General features: G+C 42.0%; 1 protein-coding gene across 2 annotated transcripts in view; it reads right to left on the reverse strand.

The window, feature by feature from the left end:
- The window catches only part of UNC5C (unc-5 netrin receptor C), a 251,314-nt gene that overhangs the window by 31,548 nt on the left and 195,964 nt on the right, over positions 1–23,802 (reverse strand). For both annotated transcript variants that reach the window (XM_061477552.1, XM_061477544.1), the window contains exons 5-7: positions 13,120–13,300; positions 10,823–10,990; positions 9,363–9,527 (exon numbers count right to left, since the gene is read on the reverse strand). In XM_061477552.1, coding sequence (XP_061333536.1) covers positions 9,363–9,527; positions 10,823–10,990; positions 13,120–13,300 — 514 coding nt within the window. The remainder of the gene's footprint in view (positions 1–9,362; positions 9,528–10,822; positions 10,991–13,119; positions 13,301–23,802) is intronic.

Genomic DNA, 23,802 nt, shown 5'->3' on the forward strand with positions numbered 1-23,802 from the left:
TATGAGCATCCTGAAATCCTGTGCTTGATTTTACCTAGAAAGCCATGGGAATACTGCCTTGGCCTGCTAACTGGCTTATTTTAAAGACATTTATCCCTGTGATACAAAACATTAGGTCACAGATTCATGCAGAAGGCACTTTGTAACTGGCTCCCCTTTTGGGGATTTTGCTACTTGTCTTGTTATAATGAATTTATATTAATGGATAGCAATTTTAAGGTGAATTGATCAGATTATGAAAATATCTGCAAAATACTTTCAATATTTGAAAAACGTTTGCAAAAAAAAAAAATCACATAAGAGAGAAAGAATTCCCAGTTTTCCATTTGTATTTTCCCAAGCTTCTTTCCCTCTTCCAAGCCAGTAATTAAGTGAAACGGTAGAGTTGTTGAAGGTGATCTTTCTAGGCACTTAGAGGGCTCATAGAGTTTGGGTGGTATTTACAAAAATATTTACAGTTATCCTGCAAAGAAATTGCTTGATACCATTACCTGCTGAGGTCACAGCTAATGATACATGTTTTGAGACTATTTCAAGGTCAGTGAGAGTTGGAGACATACACTTTCATTTAATAAAGTGAAGATTGCATAAAGCATGCCATAACTGCTTGTTTCTTTAATGCATCACATTTTAATCTGCCACCACTTGCTTCTAATCTATAAATGCTCTTTACCCTCTAAGTAGCAGTTCCAAAAGGAGCTAAGATCATGTAATTACATGGCCCTGTTGAAAGCCTAGCCACATGCCAGGTCTCAATAACATCCTGTTGCAATGAACTCAACAGGTTAAGCATAATATATTGTAAGAGCACTTTTCCCCCTTTTGGCTCCACAGTCAATGCCCTTAAACTGTATTCAACTGCTGTCTGCCTTTCTCTGCTTTGATGGCTTTATCCATTGTTGTATTGACACTGAAGCAGGAATAAGCTCTTGCTGGCAAAAGGCTGTGAACCACAAAACTAGGATGGACAGATGAACACAGACTAATCCTCACATGCAGATGCTTAAAATCTGACGGAACTAGTTCTTAAATGCTATAAGGTCTTCTTTCAGCATTTATTAAGTTATCTTCCTCTTTTCCCCAGCTCCAGTGGCTCAGAATTTTATTTAAAATCTTTGGGTTTTGCTGAAATTTCCTATACTTGGCCTCAGTCTCGTACCTTGTTTTAAAATGTTTGATTAAATTTGGATTAAAAACCTTAATGTTTTTTATTTATTTGGTCTGGTTTTGTTGATTTTTTAGTTCACCAGATCTCAATGGGAAAATAAATAAGGTATATATTGCGGTTTCCAAACTCCAGGCTCTTGAAATTCAGCTTTTCTTCTTTTTCCTGTAAAATGCCATTCTCAATTCAAAGTCAGCCCTATTTCAGATGTGTAAAACTCTGCACTCCTAGGAAGAGATATCCAGTAATTCTAAATTCTGAATTCCATTACAAAGAGGCATTTTAGAGACAAAGAAGAAAAAAGGCACATGCCCCTACAGTGTTTGCAGTGCTGTTGGAGCAGGGATCTTGCATTACCAGTTCTGCTTCCATCTTCTGCCTCCTCTGACTTACCCAGTTCACCATTACTTCTCAGCAATCCTACAGCTATCAACAGCTTGCCGAGTTTCTTCATTATCTTAAAGGAAACCCTAGATGATAAATACAGTTTTGAAATCAACGATTTCAAAAGACCCTTTCAAAAAACACTTTCGAGGGCTTTCCAAATGTTAATTCAGATTCATTGCAATGCTGTAGATTCCAGTCTAGTCCCTATGATGGACAAGCAGTCACATATTCTCAGGATAGGAGAAGAAATTCAAGAGACTTAATTTGACATTCAGGACTTTTAAATAGCCCTGTTCAGGTTCCACTGTCCAGAGACTATGACTGCACAACCGTCCAGTACTTTCCTTTTCTACAAGGGGGCAGAGTTAACAGTAAAAGAGCAACCTTAGAGTAAGCCCCATATTCTGACAGCTTAGTGCTAAGGCTTCATGTTCACTTAACATGTTGCAAATGCGGATTTACCCCAGGAGAAATATTAACAATAACCTTTGAATCTTAACTGCTGTTAATTGCTTCTTTCCTCTGCTATTTCCCAGGAACTCGAGCACCTAAACATGAAGATGTGACACTTTATACTGTATTTGTGTGGTTAAAAGTTTTAAAAAGAACAACAAACAGATTCCCTGGAGCTGCAAAAAATCTCAGGGAGAATGTGCCTATCTATTTACTATTATAACGAAAGACCTTCATGTCTGCAGTAATGATGCTGAAGGGCAGATATGATACAGGGCATTTCAGAGATGATGCACAGTAATTTATTTTCCTTCCAAAGGACTAATTATCTGCATGCTCAGGGTGGACTAATAAACAAAGAGCTTGAGGTTTTGTGATTGATTATTTACTTGGGTATTATCTCAGATATCTCATAACAGGGTAGGTTAAATGGGGAGTCTTTCTTGTTCTGTTCTTGAACTTGAGCTTATGATATTCTATAATTAAGGTTGCAACTATGTTTTCATCTCAAATTACATACCTGACATTTTGTTAACATTGTGAGAAAGGTCTTGTTTGAGTTTAAACATGCATGTCATCTATATAGGGGTAGGGGAAGATGGAAGAGTAGGATAACTTGTTGCTAAAATTTGATGTGGATTAGAATAGGCAATTTTGACATTATGCTATCTTTTACAGGTAGGGACTTTGACCTTTTGGTTAAATCTTACATCAGTCTTTAGTATCTTGGAAGCACAGAAGTTTAACTCTGGGTTTGCTATGCATGTTTGGCAGCAAAAGCAAATACATATCTAGCATTACAATTTGCTAGACTGTATATCTGCAAGTTCCATGTTTGCAATGATTGAATATTAGGCTGTCTTCCTGGGGTTTGTCCTGTTTTGCAGTTATAGTGTGATAAGAGCACAGAGGCCATAGAGAGGGCTGAAGAAACAACATGGGGCAGCACAGAAGAGTGAACACATGGCAAACAGCTAGATAAGCAAAGGGACAAGCTGAAAGAGGAACTAGGAGAAGGGATTGGAACTGTTAGAAATGCTGGAAAAAAAGTCTCATGGAAAGCATAAGTTCTCTATATGGATGTTCAATGACAGGTAACAAAACCTTTGGTACGTCTGTAAGCTCACAGGTAAGTAACTTGAATTCCCCAGCTGATAACCTCAAAAGCCCCAGGGACTCCAGAATAACCTGATGAGCTCAATGCTCTTTGCTCAGACTATAGAAACTTCCTTCCTCAACATGATTTTTTTTAATTTAAGGGTGCTGGATATATTTTTGTTAGTCTTTTGGGTAGAACACAGATTTAGAAATAGAGAGTGTTGAGTTTTGCTCTTGAACCTGTCACTTGACTGCCTGATGAGCCTTGGGCTGCTCATGTAACCTGTTTTGCCTGACACCCTGACAGGAAAGCAAAAGTCACGAAATATAACCACCTTTGTACATCATAAGGAAAATATAAACACATTATTTTTACTGTATATTGTTTGGGGTTTTGGGTTTGATTTTTTTTTTTTTTCTTACAATGAAGTTAATGTATCAGTTAGCCTTTATTATAAGATTTCAGTTTTCCTTTCATCTATCCAAGTAATTCTTCGGGGTTTTTAATGTACAGAGAAATAAGGAAAGAATAAAAGAAAAACACAAGGGAGTTAAGAGGAATAGAAATTATACATGGCCAAGGTTGGGGTTTTTCTCCTTTCTGCAGGCTATGATATTCTGTAATTTTTGAAAACAGCCTAGAGATCCTGAAGTACTTGTCTCTCATTAGAATTAATGTGGAGGTGGCTCTTTCTGAACTGACTGGGGCAAAACACAGCAGTTTCAGTGTCCTGGGTTCTGCTTGTGGATCTGTACTTCTATTTTCTCTGAATGCTTTATCTGCTTCTAGCAGTAGGCTTTCTAGACAAGAGCTCTCAGTTGCAGAGGCCCCATCAGAGCGTGGACACTCCTCAGCTGGGGATTTCTCATGTCACTACGATAAAAATAAAGATGAGTTATTACTCTGAGATGTGTGCACAAACTCCCCTAGCTGCTACACCATTATCTAGTAGTTGGGTTGAAAACAGAGTAACACATCTCTCATATGAAGTAATAGAATTACAGCAAACTTCCTTTAGGAACAAATGAGGTACTTTCTTCAAGTGAAGGAGCCACTCCCTGCAATGACTCAGCAAAACAGGCCAGGTGGCATTATCATCGTGCCGACAGACTGAATGTATTAGAAGTTCTCGACTGACCCACATGGTCTTAATAAAAGGTTGTATTTAATTCCTTTGCACACACAGGCTTCTGTTGCAGTCTCCCTTGAGAGAGCTTTGCTTACCTCCTGGAGTCTGGAAACATTCCCCTGCTCTTTGCACACTAATCTGCTCTGGAGGAACAGGGGTCCTCATCAAACTGCTCTGCCCTGTAATTCTTTCCTGAATACCTGCTTTCAAAACAGGCCAAAAAAGGAAACAAATGCTTATTCCATCAGAGTTTCTGGCATGTCACATTAAACAAGTAGGGCATGTGCAGAATACGTATGTTTTGGGAAGGAAGACAGATGCTAGTATCAGGTTAAGCTTACTTTCTACTCAAGACCTGTGTATAAACAGGCATGAGACTGGAAAAGGGCAGCAGTTAACCATTTCATGCACAAACAGGACAAACAGCATCTTTTTCACTTGCTTAGGCACTATCATTGTAAATGGGGAACTTACGAACATCATACTGCCTTTCAGATGAGGATTTCAAAGTGCTCAGAAAACATAATTTGCTGCCATCATTTCACGTCAACTCACTCTTGATTAGAAGACAGCCTTTTTTATTTTTTTATTTTTTAATAAGGAATTGAATTACTAGTCTGATAATAACAACTTCACCATAGCATAGGTGCCTTTTCCTCAAGTGGTGTATCTTCTATTTGAATGTTCAAGGAGTTAAGCTATGTGCAGGGAGAGAACCAAAGTGACCCCAGAGTGAGCCCAGAGTGCTGTCTCTAACAATGGGCAAAGATGTTTTGAACCTTTAAGTGAGAGTAGCATGTCTCAGTTTTTTCACATTTATTTAAATCCAAAGCAAGAAAGGAAAAGTCCATGCTGGATGTGATGACGCTTGGCAATGATTCACAAGCGGAAATCTGATTTTGGACCTATTGGCTTTCTATTCCATATTGTGAGACTGTATAAAGTAAACAGGTTTTACTACTCAGAGCAACAGTACCCTTTATGTAACTATATAATCCACAGTCCTCAAGTGACAACACACACTTCACTACTACCTTACCATTGTAAGATAGCTAACCCTTTGTTTTGGAAAAAAATGAAAACACAACTTAGACAGCCTTTTATGAAAAGCCACAATCATAGAATCATGAACAGTTAGGGTTGGAAAGGACCTTAAGATCATCTAGTTCCAGCCCTGCTGCCTTGGGCAGGGAGACCTCACACTAGACCATGTCACCCAAGATTCGATTCAACCTGGCCTTTAACACTGCCAGGGATGGAGCATTTATCACTTTATCACAATGATCTACTAAAGCCAAGATTGAGCTGAAGAAGGGGCACTAGTTGTCTCCTTCTGACAGTGTTAGTGCTGACCCTGACAGGATTTCAGAAAAGATCAGCAGCTTTACCAGCATGCACAGGCACCAGCCTCATGCCTACACACTTTAGGTACTTATTTATTCAGGACAGGGACAATATCAACTGAACACTGTCACTGCAGATCCTCAACTGAAAGGACACAGGTGACGTGCTCTGAGCTTGACAGCTGCACATCACAACTCATGTAATAAGCCTTCAGTGTAACTATGCAACACAGCTAACTCTCTTCACAGATTGTCAACCTCTTCTGCATTACCAGCACCATTTTACACACAATGCAAACCAGAATTTGGCCCACCAGAGAGTTTAGCATGTGTTTGGTACCACACACATGATCTCACAGTCATTCCAGACTGGCCCCAGCAAAACAAACACTTCCCTTTGTATGTTGCTTTGAACATTATTTCTGATCTAGTTAAGGGAACTACTTGTGCTGAAGTTTGAGCCAGCAAAGTGGAGTGCTTTGCCTTTTTGGTCCCCACACAGAACACCCACCAAATTCATTAGGCAGGATGAGTGGGGGGCTAATTGCAGTGTTTCAATTTATAGTAATCCCCTGTGAGATGCAGTGCCTGCCTTTAAAAGCGTTGTTCCTTGCTCTGAAGTATTTACCACTCAGTACTCATACTTCAAATGGGAAATAATGCAACTATGGAGGCAATAATGCAACAAGTGTGGGTGGTAACCAGCCAATTCTTCTTAAACTTACATTTTTGTTCCAGAAGATCATATTAATGCTATTATGGGAATTACAGAATTGTTATAATGGGATCTGCTGGACAAGATTGTGTATTTGGAAACTTAAAATAGCAACAACAGTCCTGAATCTTCACTACAGCTGCTTTTTCTCCTCAATTCAGCCTGCTGTCTCTCTGCAGGCTCTCTAGTTTAATGACTGCTCATCCTTTAATGTTAACAGAAAAATATTAACTACTGGATAAGGGAGTGTATGTGTGTACTAGCAAGATCATTAGTCTGAATAAATGCGACAGCAGAGTTGCACGAGAAATGCCAGTTAGTGGTAAGCACAAACTACAGCTTTGGGTGTAAAATACTGTAATTACAAGGGATGGAGAAAGCTCCACAGTTTTTATCCCCACAGAAATCGATAGTGGTGCAGACTGCTACTCTTTGCTGGAGCAGCGCAGTCTGATGAAAGAGCGTATTGATTTATCCAGCTGATGCTACTGAAGTGAATAATAGACTGGAAGAGAAAGGGCTTGTAAATTAGACTCATTCAATCCAACATTTTCCAGGATATTTTTTATGTACAGCTATACAGAGATATGTATTTACAAGTGAGTTTTTGTTAAAGGCACAGCCTAGTGACTCCTTGTCCAAGTAGGTCTGTCTCCTAATTCTTTAACCTCAACTACACCCATGGTGCTGAAGTCAACCTTCAAGCTCTCACTAGAGACTGACACTAAGGAAGAAGCACTAGGGCACCTAGGAGCAGGATCTGGCTATGGCGCAGGTAAGCAGCTGGCCAATGCAGCTCCCAGAGGGCTATGGCTACAGAGGAAAGGTGGCTGCAGCTCCCTCCATGCCACCTGTGCCATACCAGACCCACTGGCATAAAGGCACTGGAAAAATTCTGCTGTGGATCCAAAGGTCTCTAGGCTAGGAGAAATGCCAGTTCTAAGCTGGTCCCCACCAGCCTCAAATAATGTGGAAAGAGGCATGGTGTTTTAGGAATGAAAGAAGTCCTGTGTTTCTTTCTAGCTCAGCAGATTCTAGCAGGAGATTTTCTGTGACTCTAGATCCACATTGGCAAAAATGTAAGTGTTCGGACTGGTTTTGCATAAACTGAGAAGGGGAATTAAAGAAAAAGGGAGGAATAAAGCGAGCAGCAGGCACACTGCCACCAAGTACAGCAAATCAATCTTCTTAGCAGTGATGGATCAGGGAGCAGGTATATGAAACCCCACAAGTATAAAGACACCATTAAAACACTGCCATTAAATTCCAGCACTGAAGGATTATCACAGCCCCTGGAGCCAAGGAGGTCAATATGTGACTGTATATTTTTATTAGCATTTTATATATACATATATATGAAGCAGAATAGGATTCACAACAGCCTCATCCTCTCTCCTGCTAAAGACCTCTGCTTTATACTCAGCATCCACTTTCACAAATAAAATGCAATATACCATCGACAGATAAATGAGATAGATCCCTACAGGGCTTTTATTCTATCGTACCATTATATCTACTTTTCCACAAGATTTCTGCTTAAATGGCTCTCCTTATGCACATACACAAAGATGACATACACCTGTCTAAATATAATCTGATAGTGAAGAGCTCTTCTGATGAGGAAATGTATCTTTTCTTCCTAATTTACCATAATGACTTATTCACACTGCGGGAGTTAGGGGTGCGTTAGCTTCCCCATGAAAAAAGTCACCAAGGTGTTATGCACTAAGATGTGGGTTAATTTTTTTCCTATCTTTAGAAAAGAAAAAGAGTAGAGCTCTGAATCTCACCTTTCTGTGCTCCCCACAAAAACAAATGCTTCGAGGAATTATAGCTTTATAGGCTCCTGACATTGACTAAGAGTTTTTGATGTAATGAAAGTGTTTGTGTGAGCCACACTGAAGAAGCCCATTTTGTAAATACATCGGAGAAAAGACCATGGTCTGTGCCATAGTGTAGCTCAGAGATTGCTGCCAGCACAGTAGCCACCTACATGGCACTAATTCAAGAAGCAGACCCATTTATTAACTGATAGTGTTGCTTTTTTGTCATTGTGAATATTTCAGTCAAAACTAACTTTCATCAGAGAATAAAAATTCCTGACTACTTTTTCATGAGAGAGCTCAAAGAATTTTATGATCAGGACAAAGAGATACCCAATAGTTTCAGCCACAACTCCTGGGGCAACAGAGAGCTGAGGCTCGTCAGAGAAGTACTGCTGAGAGGCAGGATGTAGCAACAGTGGAGAGGTTTATATGAGGAATTTGACCCAGGTTATTGTGCCAACAAAATGTGAAAGGAAGATTCAATGCACCAGCAGAACACAGAAGACCTCATTTTTGAGAAGGGATGGGGTGCAGAGAAGACTAATTATTCATCAGCATATGTCAGAATCCCGCTGAAGCCTGCTTTGCTTTACTTCTCACTCTTATTAGCCACAAAAACAGGACCACGGCATGAACAGGGGCAGGCAGAATAGATTTCAGTGCTAGAGATGATCTCCATGAGGCTCCAGCATGCTCATAAGTATATATAAAGTTTGCATAGGCACTGCACAGGTACAGGGTACCTCTTTCTACTACAGGGCACCTGAAATTCAATAAGGGGCATAACTATTACCTGTAGAAATACATGCAACCACCATTCCTGACAGGAAGAAGCCACACGCTAATCTGCTTTGCCATGTTTACTCTTTTAAAAATGCTGGCTTTGCCCTACAGCCTTTACTTTTCATTTGCATTGCTGTAAGATTCACTGCCAATCTTCCCTGGACAGATGCTGAGCTAGTATTAGAGAGGAGGGATGTTTGATGGGGAGGGCAGGGGGGTGAGGACTCTATTACGAGCCTTTCTAATTCTTCATGGCTCAACACCATAATCTCAGAGAGCGTTATGTTCATCTTCAAGGAAGAAGAATGGGGTGTCCAGCCTGGTGAGAACTGGATTAACTCATTTCTCCATTCTACAAATGGTTCTGTGACTTTAGGTCACTGATGCTGTCCTGTGGCTGTTGCAGGGTTTTTCTGTGGCCACATACACCCCAGACACCAGAGGCATCACAGCAGCACTTACCCTGCATGCAGAGCCCATTGGTGCAGTTCTTGGACTGTAGTACCAGCCCCTCGCAGTCCTTCCCTCCGTTCTTGGGTGCTGGGGCCGTGCACTCCCTCCGGCGCCAGTGGGTGCATTCTGTGCCACAGGTGGACCACTTGCTCCACGACGTCCACTTGCCATCCACTGCAACAAGGAAGTGACATGACTTGTTAGGTGGTACATAAAGTGAGACCAAGCATGAACAATGCATGTGTCAGCACAAGCAAGCCTGTAACCACTGGCCATTCCCTGCAAGGCAGAAGTATCACCAGTTTGCTCTTCTTAAAAAGAGTCAGTCTGCTCTTCTTAAAGTTCTGTTTCTGGCCCACAAATGCAAGTTCACTCTCTCTCTCCTTTCTCTCTGTCCCAGCCTCATTTCTGCTCTTTCCTCCCTTTTTTATAAACTTGTCAGCAGTTTATCTGTGCTCGAAGTGTGTAAGAAAATATGCAACAAGCTGAGAATCTCTGATTTTAACTTTTTTTTTGCATTTCTCACCACAGAGGCTAAAGTTAAACTTAGCCAGAAATCCTTCTTTAGTAAGAAGATACGTAATGTTTAATATTTTCTATTAAGGGAAATACCTAGAGGCACTGATCTATTTCACATGAGCCAAATCAGGAATGTGTTTAGTGCCTTTTAAAATCCCATAAATGATTTAAAAAAGCATGAAACTGAACATCTGAAGAATAATCTATGAAATTGTTCTAGTCTGTCACTTGGAAGAGTGAACAGAGATTAAATTTCAGCTCTTCAAGTTCCGCCCACCACTAAGACCCAGAGTTGGATGGCTAAGCTTCACAAGCTGAAGACTACCTTACTGCCGTTGATCTGAGTGGGACTGAAGAGGTAGGAAAGCACTGGACAATAGGACAGATGGCAGAACTTTGTCACAGAAGAGCTAACAAGTACCTTGCATGTCCTGAAGCAATTTCACATTTTTTTCAGAAATTTAAATGCCTTTTAAAGGTATGAATACACATCTATTTCCAGTATAAAAACTTTCTCCTTTGAACTCAGGCAAGCATGTGCCTCAATTTTAACATCCATGCCCCAGATGCTTCACTTGCTCTGACAGCTGAACTGGACATTGCAAATATATTTACACCACAGTTGCTTTCTATATTCAAATTCCAGTCCTCTTCCAGAGCCTTCAACCTTTATCTCCTACAATTTGAAGCTCTGCATGTTCCCCAAATCCCCTGAATTGCCAGGGCTGAGACACCAGTGCAAGCTGCGTGCAAAAGCAGGGCTGAATCCCTTGCTGCTTGATCTAATGTGCTTCCTATTTTATCTACTTACATAATACATTTTCATATTCGATCACTGAAATGTTGGATTTATTAATAAAAAGAAGGAGGCTTTTGTAACTGAGTGTTCTCCTCAAATGACTGGTGACAGGCAAACTAATCATCTAGGCTGTGTACTCTTCATACTGAACCTGGGCAGAGAGTGGTGCAAGCTATTTTCTGAACACTTTGTCCCTCGCAGAAGGCACCACCGTTGAGTGGGGCAGGATTGGTGCAGGTCCTTGTGCGCTTCTGAAAGCCCCTCCCACATCGGCTGTTACACACTGACCACTCAGTCCAGGTAGACCAGCCTCCGTTGACTGAAAAGCAAGACAGAAAGAGTATGACCGCATAAGAAAGCCATCCTGTCAGCCCAAAGGTATCTCTGGCTCTGTGTCATGCTGCCTCCAACAGCAGTCACAAGTGATGGCTAGGAAGAGCATGAGAAGCAGCCCTGAAGTGACACAAACACGTCTCCAGTGTATCAAATGTACAACATGCCAGAAGTCATTGTACAGTTGAAGAAATGCTGATGCTGAATGAAAAACAAACACCATTTCATGACTACTAGGGCTGGTGGGTGACCTGCCTTCTGAAAACCAAACTGACCAAGCATTAAGCACCTGGTAGCATGTGTACAGCCAAAATACCTGCAGGTTCAGAGAACACTCACAGCTCTGCTAGCCAGAAACCTGTGCTCTGAAAGCTGCACCATTTTCCAAATGGAGATAATCTGCACTCCAGATTGTTCTTGGATGTACCCATCATCTATGCATGCTGAAAGACCCCTGTGCTTTGATTAGAAATAGATAATTTTCTTTCCTTTCTTTCCAAAAGGGAATTTCAGGATGCAAGGACAACTTCACTCACCCCTCTGTGGACCTAGCTGCTGCATGTGAATGTGGCAGCACTTCCATAACAGATATTTAAGCTAATCAGAATGATCTCACACTAAAGGCATTTTCATTATTGGACTTTTGGAAGATATGCATCTCTTTGGGAAGATATGTATCTGGGAATACATTCGTGCTGACTCTCTTTTTTCATCTGCCTCAGTTTCTGGGATAGATGGATGAAGAAGGAGCTGTGCTGCTCTATGTAATAATGTCATTGTCAGGGTATGGATAACATACTAACAGCTTTCCCTAAACCCAAATGTTTGTGATATGACACACCCCTTAGGCACCTCTGGTAGCAAAACCCATAAATATGGCTGCACTCCTGTATATGTCTCTTGACAGCACTGTTGAAAAACATGCTGTATATGTATGAGGAAGAGTTGCCTACATCTTCTGCATTCATTGCAGTTACAAAACACAGCGCTCTTGCATGGTCCACCCCTCAATATCACAAACACTGCTAATCAACTCAATTCAGTCAGTTTTCTATAAAAACTGAGCTAAAAGGCCCTCATTGTAACTTCAGGGAAGCAACTGCTTACAATTAAATCTAACTGCTACCCTGAATATGAAATGAATATTAGGGATAATCATAGGGATTTTTTTTCCTACTTGTCTATCCTATAATTAAGCTGATTGTAAAGAACACCAGGACAGTCAGCTGGCACACCATTGGAGCAGGGTTTTGTTTTGGTGGATACCCCTGCCTGGGATGCATCAGGGCAGTAACTCTGCAGGGGCAAAGTCTGGTGGACTAGTGGGGCAGAGCTGCAGTGAAACATAGGCTGGAAGAGTCCCCAGAAGGGCATCTCATCCAGCCCCTCCACAGCCAAAGCATGGTCAGCCTCAGTATTATACCATGACCATGGATGCAGACACAGAATAATGTTATCCCATGCTTTCTATTCCCATGATGGTTATTTTAAGCTAAGTTGTGTTGACTGCAGTTTATAAGCTGCAGTCTCAGACTGCTTTGCTATTTTGTGCTTCCAAATGTTGGTAAGAGTGTCAGAGCTCACCAGAATCTTCCATCTATTTATATCTCATTAACTAAACTTATTTTTGGTGTCTAGTACCAAAACGTACTCTGATGCAGGGGCAAAATTCCTTCAGTTTTACTCCTACATATGAAAAGCATCATTAAGAACAAGAAATGTGTTAATGCGTTGGCAGAAAGCAATGCCTTGGATGCTCATGCTGGAGGAACTGCCCTAATGGCTCCTTGTTGCATCCATCCAATATGTGTTGTGTTGTGGCAAGGGGAACAAGTGCCTTCTCTTCAGTGAGGCACTGGTTGTTTGTGTAGATGTCTGTTCCTTTTTTAATGCCACTGTCTGTCACCAATAAGCCAAACCATTAGGCACTTCTGCATGCTTTCAGTAATAAACCCTGACTGCAGTCCCTGCATGTGGGTGCAAGTCAACAGGCAGCACAGGCTGAAAACTGACCACAGTAGGAGCTGCACACAGGCATTCTGCATCCCCTTCCTTCCCCACCTCTGACTCTGAGTGCACGTCCATCCATGTGCAGTGAGATGAGGTATCACTTACCATAGACAATCACAGTCGCTGTGGTGCTTTTCCTTTTGGCCACAATGTTTTTGGCAACGCAAGTGTAATTGGCTGTGTCAGAAAGCCGGGCTTGCTTGATGATCAGGTTGTGATCAATGGTGATGTAAAAATTTCGGTCTTCCACGGGATCAATCACCTCTTCATTCTTCAGCCACTCCACCTTGGGGTTTCAAAGGACCAGAGTGGAGGCACTGAGTCAGTACCAGGTCACATTGCAAAGGCCACAGAATCTGTGATTTCTCACCCCAGAAAGCACTAAGACTCAAGGCACATCATGAAGGACTCACCTGATGCACGCTTCGAACTGAAATAAAACACCACGGCAGAAATGTGGGAGAACACCCTTCACACACCATCGGCACAACAGCTGTCTCACCTTATCTTGAAAATATCAATGCATTTCCAAAGGCTGCCAGCTACTGTGCAGAGACAAATAGCTGATCTATGCTTTCAGAATCTGAGGCAAGGGATAAGGAGGGGGAGGTATCTTAGGACTGTACCTACAAATAGAAAATTCCCTTACAACATCAGAAGCGTTAAACCAGCAGAGAGCTCACCCATTCTTTTGTGCGATTTGTTTAATTAGGCAGTTAATAATGCAGTACCCTTGCATGCACCTGCCCTGGGTCTAACACAATGAGGCCCTATACTGCAGCAGGTCACAATAACACCTAAGTAACACCGTAAATCACAAACACACTAATGTTTTTAAATTCACATGTACATGTATGTTATTGTTTTGCTGCAATCAAGATTAAACAAAATAGAGACAGTTACCAAGGAAAAGGGGAATCACAAAGACTGCATCAATGCTTATTTTTTCCCTTTCCTTGATGTAAGCTGTATTTTATTTTAATAAAGCGTAATTTCCTTGGTTACGCAGAAAAATATTTTCATATGTGATTTTTAACCTAGACAATGTTCTCTTTATTGCCTTCCTAAAGAAGCAGCCTATTAAATCCCAGCTGACTGCTGCAAGCCACTCTAATATAACTTGGCTGCAACTCTAGTAGCTTGTTTTCATTTGCACCGAGTATGCTCTGAAAGACGGGACTGGGGCCCTGGATGGATCAAAGCTGGGCCTCTGTGTCACTGGATCACTTCGGCTTGTGCCCAGGATTTAATTAAAGGAAGAAAAACATAAACACAATCAACCCTCTGGACCTGCGAGGTGCTAACTGCCAAGACCTGCTCTCACTAAACCCATCTTTACCAAAGGCGTTTGAGGAACTGCACAAGCATTGACATACCCCAAAACCAACAGGGAACCTGCTCCCCACCTAAGACAGACATACAGACTGCCCCAAGTTGTGGGGAGAAAGCCAACAGCCTCTCCTGGTGTTAAACACAGTGGGTTAATTCATCCCAGTCCAATGGTGCAAGACAGGCACTGACAGATGTAAGCTTGCGTTCAGATTGTCTATAGCTCATCTTTAGCTCCCGCTCCCCTAACCGGATTTGTGTGGATGAGCACCAGGTGTGAGCTACTTCCAAAGATGCACACCCTAGTGAATGTAAAGCCCCTGGCCTGAGGAAGGCTTGATTTAAACCCTCCTCTCCCACAGCAGATCACTGCAGTATGTGGTAGCCTCACAACTATTGATACTGTATAGATTAAAATCAGTGGTGCAAAAGGCACAGTAGAAATGGATATGTGTGTCTCAAGGAACAGGGAAAGAAGAAAAAAGACAAAACTTTGGAGGCTATGTTTCTGCTCGTACAGACATGTTTTCCCATGGAAAATACAAGCTTAGTCAATAGCCTGGTCTTCCTTTCCAGGATGACTAAAATTACCCTTCCTTCTTTCTTGAATCCTAGTAGGTATCGGATATAATCAAGACAGACAGATTACTGTTCTGTCAATGACAATACTTAGCTCCTTCAACTGCAAGTCAAGTCTGCATGCATCCCAGACTGAAAAACAAGATAGGAGCTTACCGCTCCACCAGTGGTAAGCTATAACTTAACCTCTGCCTCTCACACAACCAAAATGTCTTTCTTGGGTTTTAATACTATTATTTAGATCTTGGGTGGAATACAGACTTGTGTCAGGAGTCTAAAAGATGCTACATGCACTGCCACAGCTGTGTATGTTAGCCATACAAATTCACCAGTGCTTTTCCTGTGCTCTGCACATGGAGAATATCAGGACATCAGTGAGGACAGGACTACAGTCTACATGGTCTAAGGTTCAGCCCAAAATGTTTTTGGTATGCCCATCCAAGCATATACTCTAGGATCCCTCAACCCTATGCAAGTCTGCATGCTCAAGGACAAGGTTGTCTTTTTCCAGTACTCTGAAACACTTTCTCTCTCCACAAAACCAAATACATGCATGTTCAGTCTGGGTCTCAGCTGATTAGGCAAGATTAAAGCTATGAACACTAAATTCCCTGTCATCCCTGCAAGAACACTGAAGATTATATGAAAACAGCAGTTGCAAATATCAGAAAAAAAAACTAAGATATTTTGTATAATTCAGCATACTGCCTTTGGCTCTTCACCAAATCTCTTAGGAAAAAGATCCTTTTCACCTACTGGCTCACTGATTTTGCTAACAACAAAACATTAAGTTTGCAGAACAACAGGATGTCTTATTTTCTGAAAAACCTGTTCTGCCAGTACATCTGTACTTCCTGTGCTTGTCTAAACCCCATCTCTTTTACAAGATGCCTCTTAAATACATGTACTTCAATCTTCTTCTGGCATCCAGGTTTTTATGACATCACGAGTCTGTTCACGTTGCAAATGATAACGTCATCAAATCTGAAGGGAGGAACTGATGGATGATTTGACAAGAGGCAGGATTCTCCTGTCATACACGTTTTAGCCATCAACAGAGCAACACAAAAGAGAGCACACCCTCCCAGTGATTGTGTTTTCTCCCTCAGTCCGTGCAGAAATGGTAACTAGTTAAACGCACTACAACATGCAAATGAGACTTTTGTTGGTAACTTAGTTTAGGTCTTTAGCCTCTTTTTTTTTTTTTTCTGGTGCAGGTGACCACAGTCCTCAGCACCTCTGAACTTCAGGTTTATTTTTTGAGGTAGCCAGAATAGGTGGGAGCAGGGTTGTTCTGTCATGTAAGCAGGAAGAGATCAGACATCAAATACAAAAGAGAAGAGAACAATGCAGAAGGAGACTGTGATTTATGAATGACAAGTATGCAAACTGTTATTACAGAAGTTAAAAGCAATGATCTCTTTTGATGCCTTGTCATTCCCCAAGGCACAGCCCCCTCACTTGAAGTAGGCTGTTAATCCAGTCAATGCTGAAACTTATCCTGAATTTAATTCTGCTGCATGAATAACAGTGACTGGTGCCCTGGGAAAAGCACCATGCTCACAACAAAGCTGGCAGGTGAGGCACCAGGCACGTCTGTGTCAGAGATCTGCACCTTTCTGGCCAAGCAACCAGAGGGGCAGCAGGATACCCAAGGGCATTACAAACTGCATCAGGATACCTGTTTTCAGGATCATATCAAATCACACCCTCATGGGTCCATTTTTAAACTCTATGGAGAAGACATTTCTAAAGTAGATGTTTGCTTTTGCCTAAATATCGAGGATGTGTATTTACTGGCTATGGTCACAGAGATTCTTGAACAGATACCCAGCTCTATTTATTCAATTAAATCAGGCCCATCCCTCCAACTGTTATAAATAAACATATAAATGGTTGGGCATCTATGTAGAAAAAGCCTGGGCACAAGTTTTTCCTTATAATAACAGAAATCATTTAATTGGCAACTACTGGCACGTAGGATGGGGTAAGTTGCATGGAGATGACAGCTATGGAAAATTACAACAACGTGCAACTGTTTTTTCTTACATATCCATCCCAAGAACAAAGCAGATGTGAAATCCCCATATCTTTTTTTAGTTTTCCACTCAAGAAGTTATTTTTCCGTTATGTTTGCAAACTGACTAGGAAAAGAAGGCCTCTCTGTAAAGGTGTGAGTGTGGTGAATGAAACCCTGAATCACAGCAACTGTAGATGCTGAGAAGCTGGAGTGCATCTGAAGTCAGATGCCTTTCGGTCAGAGCTCCTTAGTGCTCTGGAGGCAATTTGCAGAGCAGTGAGGCACATGGCTCCTGCCAGCTGTGCTGGGTCTGCATGCCCAGTGCTGCTAATGGCTGGCAAGCCTGCCATGAGACTGAGCTGCCCCTGCCACCAGCTGAGGAAGTGCACAATCCAAGGCGGCTGCAATTTAGAGCAACACACCTTGTAGCATCTTTTCTGTCATCCCACTCCCCAGTGAGAGACAGATGCGTTGTCTCTAATTATCCGCTGATTGGTATCGGGAGATACATTAACATAATTGGCACATTTGTTCTAATTAACAGAGGGAACCTGCCACATGCCACCCAACATGAAAAGCAAGACCATCAAGCAAGAACAGAAAACCCGCAATCACCACCTCAGCTATACCTTGGAGCTGCAGCAAGACCTGTGCTGCTGCAGGATGATTCCAGCACCAGCATGAAATAAGGCAGCACACGCAGAGACTAAGACTTGCAAAGCCAGGCCAGGCTTCTGTGCAGACTAAATGAATACAGGGAACATAAATCACACAAGCGATTACACACACAGGAAAACCTATTACGGAAGCTAATTGCTGACACAAATTTAGCCATACCAAGTTACTAGCATTACTAGACACTTATATCTCTTGGCACACTTGCATATGAATGATGGCTTTGAAACTGGTAGGGCAGAAGCACATCTGTTCCAAACGAAGTGCAAGAATGGAAAAACGGATATGAACTCATCTAGATCCTCCCCTTCTTTTTGTACCACTTGTTCCTTACACTTCCACAATCTCAAGAGGAAAGTCAGCAGGGTGTGAGTTCTGGATCCTGGTCTCTCATTCCCTTCTCCACCCCAACCTGCCCTGTAGTCATCTTCAGAGCAGGGAGCAGCTGCCAAAAACAGCAAGTCTTCTACCCTCTAGACACAAAGCCCTCTGGTGCAATTCTCCAGAAGTAAGATGCAAACATGGCTGGGAGCAGTAAGAGACTTAAATTGTCAAAAGCCAATTTAGGATTCTGGAGGTGTGACTATTTAGGATTAGGGGCTGAGACTATTGCACCCCATGCCTGGCTGACATGGCAGGATCGCTTTCTATCTGGTCTCCCACTGAGCTAGCATTGCTGCTAGGGTCCTCTGCAGCTGCGGTGACCGGTCACAGTGGCACTGCTCAGCTTGCCGCAGCTCCTGCTGAGCTTGCATCGCCTCCAACAGCCACAGGGGAATCGCAGCTCCCCTGCTTCCCCTGAATTTTAACAACAGACACACACCCCATCCCATATTGATAGTAAGAGCATACGTACACATGCCAGTCAGAATGAAACACTTGCGTAGCTAACTACTGAGTTGGGCGCAGTACAAGACAGCTGAGTGAGAAAACTTTAGCAGTTTTCATATGGGTTATTTAGCCAAGAGCTATTTCAGGTACCTTGAGACTCGAGTGCCTCTTTGAAGACTGTTATTTGATTTTGGGATTTAGTTTCAAATGTACACTTTCATCCCAGCGACTGCATGCTGAAGAGGATGCTGTCCTCTGCTCTGTATTACTTGCTTGAAATAGATTTCACACGCATTTAAGGTTAAAAAAAAAGGAAAAAAAAAAAACAAACCCAAGGTGGTCTCCAAAGAGGCTGAAATTACAGCTATCAGGGACTGGAAAACACATATTGAGAATGAGATGGTAAATGGAACCACCATGATATTTTGTTCAGCTGTTGCTATTGTGCTTCTGCTGCCAATAAGGGGAATTTGTGTTCCTGCTGTGGAAACACTTCCTTAATTGCACATATATCCAGCTTTCTGTTTGAGTACTAAAATCTACGCAGGGTGTATGTACAGCTGCTGGATGTCTCTGGCCCTATTACAGCTTTGCTCTGTACAGAACAGGAAAGTTCAGCCTCACAGAATATACTTCAAAGGCCAAGGTGGAATGGTAGCAGCAGATGGAGAGTTTCATTTCATAGGTCTCAAATTCAAATAGAGATCATGGCACTATTAACCAAAACCCATGGGGGCTGCCACGTGGCCACTAGGAGCTGCTGGGCTTCCTTTCCCACCTCAAAAAGGGGCTTGAACTGAATGTCTCATGGCTCATGTGTATTAGTTGGCACTTTTGGCACCATGTAGGCATGTGGATTCCCTACTCCTGGAAGTAACTGAGAGGGGCCTGTTTGGAAACACCTTTAAATGAGTTACCAATGTGATGTCTGCGGTTCTTCGGTTGGAGGGATAGATGAATCCCATTCTTCACAGCACAGAACTATATTCTCTCCAGGATCATTACATTCAGTAAAGGAACAGGATATTGTAATATTGATGGGTGGCTGCAGTCCCTAAGGAGAGACTCTTTCCCTTTCTTCCCGAATGTTGCAAAGTGCCTGTTCTTGTACAGACCGCTCCTCCTACCAGTTTCAAATGCCATATAGGATTTTGTCTGGGTTACACTTTTTTATGAAAGAAAAGTACCAACTCTAGAAATATATGGAAATTCCTCAGCAAAACCTGATTAAACAATGCTTGAGTGACAGCTGACGTGCTGTCTGCAGACTGCATTTTGGAAATATCTCCATTAAAACATGGGAGCACCATGATTCTTCAGGCCTAATGCGAGCACTGCATCTGAAGTTACTGACAAAGAAACTGATTAAGGCAAACGCTATCACTGAGTGACTCAGGGTGTTGATAAGAACTGGGGGCTCTGAAAAGCCTTGATCAAGTAACTCTCACGCTTCAAGTACTACGAGGCCTGTTGGCTATATGGAGCAAGAATCAGTTGGTGCCAAATTAGGACCTGATGGATTAATCGTAGAATCATAGAATCTTGGAAAGGACCATAAGATCATCCAGTTCCAACACCCCTGCCATGGGCAGGGACACCTACTAAACCATGTCACCCAAGGCTCTCTCCAGCCTGGCCTTGGAAACTGCCAGGGATGGAGCATTTGCAACTTCTTTGGGCAACCCATTCCAGTGCCTCACCACCCTCACAGAAAAGAACTTCTTTATATCTAATCTGAACTTCCCCTGTTTAGATTTACAGAATAGTAGCTCCAGGACAAGATACTCCTTAGAGATTCTTCTCTAAGGGGAAAGCTGGGAGCCATGCTCATCTACCTCATAAAATACGCAGCTAAAAGCTGTGTCCCACACTGTGTGTCTTCGAAAAAGACATCAGGTAAAATTGTGCTCTTTCTCAGTACAGCCTGAAGAGGGGAGGCATCCTGTGTTAGCTAAACCAGCATCCCAGAGCCATCTTTGACACAAAAAGCAAACTATAGAGAGGATAAACTAGCATGGTTCATGTCAATGCTCTTGTAGAAAACCTCCCATTATAATATGGAGTTGCAAGGCACTGCAAAGGACAGTGTCACTTCCCAGCTAATGAGCATTTGTGGCCATGAACTCCTCTACTTGCTTCTCTTAGAGCTCACCTTCCTGTTGGGAATATAAAATACTGTCTCGATGACACACACCTGCATGGCAATGCATACACATGAACTCCCAATTAAGGGATAACACTGCAAAACATAAGTGGCTCTCATGAAATAAAGCAAACAGCAGTCATATTAATAATCAATTAGATGAAGCAGCCACCTGATGCTGCCTATTTGGAGAAGTCCCCAGCTTCCACCAGATTTTGCCCAGGCAAAAGCAGCTGAATGAAGTCTGTTTCACAGTCATCTTGACTTGACAAAACACCCTCTTCTGCCTCTTGACGCAGGGATGCTTTTCCCCTTGCTCTAGTTCTTAATTAAAGCCATGAATGTAGATAAATATCACATTCAGTTTTAAATCCAGCTGGGTCACCAAACTGTACATTACACCCTGTTCTGCATTTAAACTACTCTGTGAAACACCTCAATTATAATTAAAGAAGCAATTATCCCCCTGTTAAAGGTGCCACAAATCACACATTTCAATGCAAAAGTTTGTCTGGTAGTTTATGGCATATTAACTAATCTTACATCTCATTTATGTTTTGATCTATAACCTATTGCAATGAGCTAACTTGATTTGACTCCGTGTCTTTAACTATACTTTATCATGTGCAGTATGATGCTGGCATCTTTCAAAGAACAAATTAAATGAGCTAAGGGTTTAATTGCTAATAACTCTGCCATTACTGTTGGAGTGTTGCAGAGTGGGATCCTTCCTGCTTTCTCAGTTTAGGTTTGAAAACATGCATACAGAGTAGAGAGTGGAATTGAAATGGATGTTTCCACTGATGCTGTGGAGCTGTCTGATTTCCACTGAACACTGGCAGCTCCCACCAAGTCTGGTGTGTCAGACTGCTTATGTCACCCCCTTACCGTATTTCTCCCTGTCGAGGAGAAGCAGGAGACAGGGAGCTACAGAAGGGCATTGTTTGGTTTTATGTCCCTTCCTTTTTGGTTTTGGTTGGTTTTTTTGGTTTTTTTTTTTTTTTTTTTTTTTTTTTCCCATAGTAGGTATATGTAAATTTGCCCCTTCACCACTTGACTATGTGTGGAAACCTCAGTGTAACAGTGTCTGCATTGGTTCTTCTGCTGCTTGATGGGGCCATGCACTGGAAAAGACATAACATTTACCCAGGTGTTTCAGAACCTGCAGGCAGGTTCAGCTTGATATATAAGTTTGGGAGTGATGAGGCATGCCATGGTGCAGCTAGAACCGATGGTGGTCAGGGCTGGTGGGCAGGGATATATGGCTGCAGAGGAGGTGATCTGGTTTTCCCAGAAACCAAGCAAACCCTTGGTTCCTTACTTTGTCCCAAGTGAACAAGTTAGACATACTTCAATTTGACTTCAGGCTGGTGTACTTTAACATACCTTCTTCTATTTGGACCTTGGGCTTTTTCTTTTTTTCTGGTGGCCGTGATCTGAGCCTACTCTAATACTTGTCATGTCCTAGTGGATCTGAGGGACTGGAAAGTGCTGCCTTAAAAGCCTTCCCTGCCATCTCTGTCTTTGTCCTTCTTGCCCTCTGGAGCAGCTGTATGCTGTTATGTGTTTCAGCTTTTCAGTAGTAGCAAGATCTGCTCTAGCATTGATCCATAAGAGCTTGACACAGTTAATTGCAGTTAAATATGCTGGGAATTATAAGACTAAATTCCCCAGCTACTGAAAAGAGGACAGAATGTATCTCTGAGCATGGTTGTTCCCACCACTTTGAAATACCAGGAAAAAAAATAAAATGAAGGGGGAGAATAAAATCAAAGAGAAAAAGCAAGGGGAAATTGCTGGGACTCTGGACTCCAGCACTGCATTACACTGAATGTGTATGCTGTGCAGTTTCACAGTGTAAGCTTTTCTTCCTCAGTTTTGGTGCTAAATCCAGTGACTATTTCAGAGGCCAGTAAGTGGAAAAAAAACCCAAAACAATACACAGTGCCCAGAGTAGGAAGAGTCTCAGGTACGTGCTCACAAGCATTTAGAAATGCTGCTCACAGCTGCAGCAATGCATTATCCCACTCAAAGTTGCCTTTCAACAAGATGGGAAATAACCTCAGCCTGCTGCCAGCCTTCTCCTAAGTCCTTTTTTACTTAGTTACCTGTGCCATCATATCAGAAACTTCTGTGAACAAATAAACGAAGTCTTAAACAAAGAACTCATTCATCTTTAAATTCAAATAATCATGTAATCCTTCAACCCACCAAGTTACCTTTCATCTTCCCATTTTTTAAAATTTATCTTACCAGCTTCAGCAAGTGGCTGTAATAAAGTGTCACATTAAGGTATTCATATTCATTAGTGCTCGGGTCTTTGTTCTTTTAATAGTGTTGGAAAGAATCTACAAAGAAGCTGTATTAGGCGGCTGTCCAATCTGGGTGTTTGATCTCCTTCTGACTTCAAAAGTCAGAAGAGGAAAAAACCAACACCGAGAACAGTTCTTTTGAATGTCAGACAGGGAGTATACGATTTCTGAACCTGCCAAGTGTTAATTGGTATCTGCCCTGACCACAGTACAAGTAAGATTCAGAGCCAGTTAATGTACAGTCATGAATCTCAACTATTGACAGAGTGAGCCAGAATACTAGAAGGCAGGAAAAAGTGCAATTATTATGAGAGCAGCTCACAGAGGATCTTTTCAGAGATCACTTCCACACAGCATGTCAAACCATACTGTTTTAGTCCCAGCCACACAATGGGGCATTACAGACCTTTATGAGGGAATAACCAGACTGGCTGCTGAAATTTCAGAGGGGTCTGTAACACAGCATTCAAACTATCCGTCATCATCAATCTCTGTTTCTAGCAAAGATAATGAAGTTCCCCAGTACTACTCTGCACTACCTGAACAACATATCCCACTGCAAACACTCCTGTCATGGCACAACAGCAAGTTGATTTGATGCAAAGAAGCATCAGAAAGGAAAATAAAAAATTGCTGCTAAGTCCCTGAGGAAAGCAAACTGATTATTATTACAGTTGTCAGGAAGCTGGCTCGGCAGACCTAAATGGTCTCTACTATTTTGGGGATCTTAACAGGAAAAGAAAACAGCCTATGGAACATGAAAATGGGGAAAATCTTCCATGCTAATTATTCCTTCTGATGTTTGTGGGCACGTTTCTGCAATTCCGATTAAATCTAGGCTTGGGTTAGATGGGGAGGTAACACTTTAAGCTTCACCTCCTCTGAGAAAACAGTCATCA

The sequence above is a fragment of the Pezoporus flaviventris genome, unplaced genomic scaffold (genome assembly GCF_033815535.1).
Source record: "Pezoporus flaviventris isolate CSIRO_AGI_PZ_B2104156 unplaced genomic scaffold, CSIRO_AGI_Pfla_v1 ptg000002l, whole genome shotgun sequence".
NCBI lineage: Eukaryota > Metazoa > Chordata > Aves > Psittaciformes > Psittacidae > Pezoporus > Pezoporus flaviventris.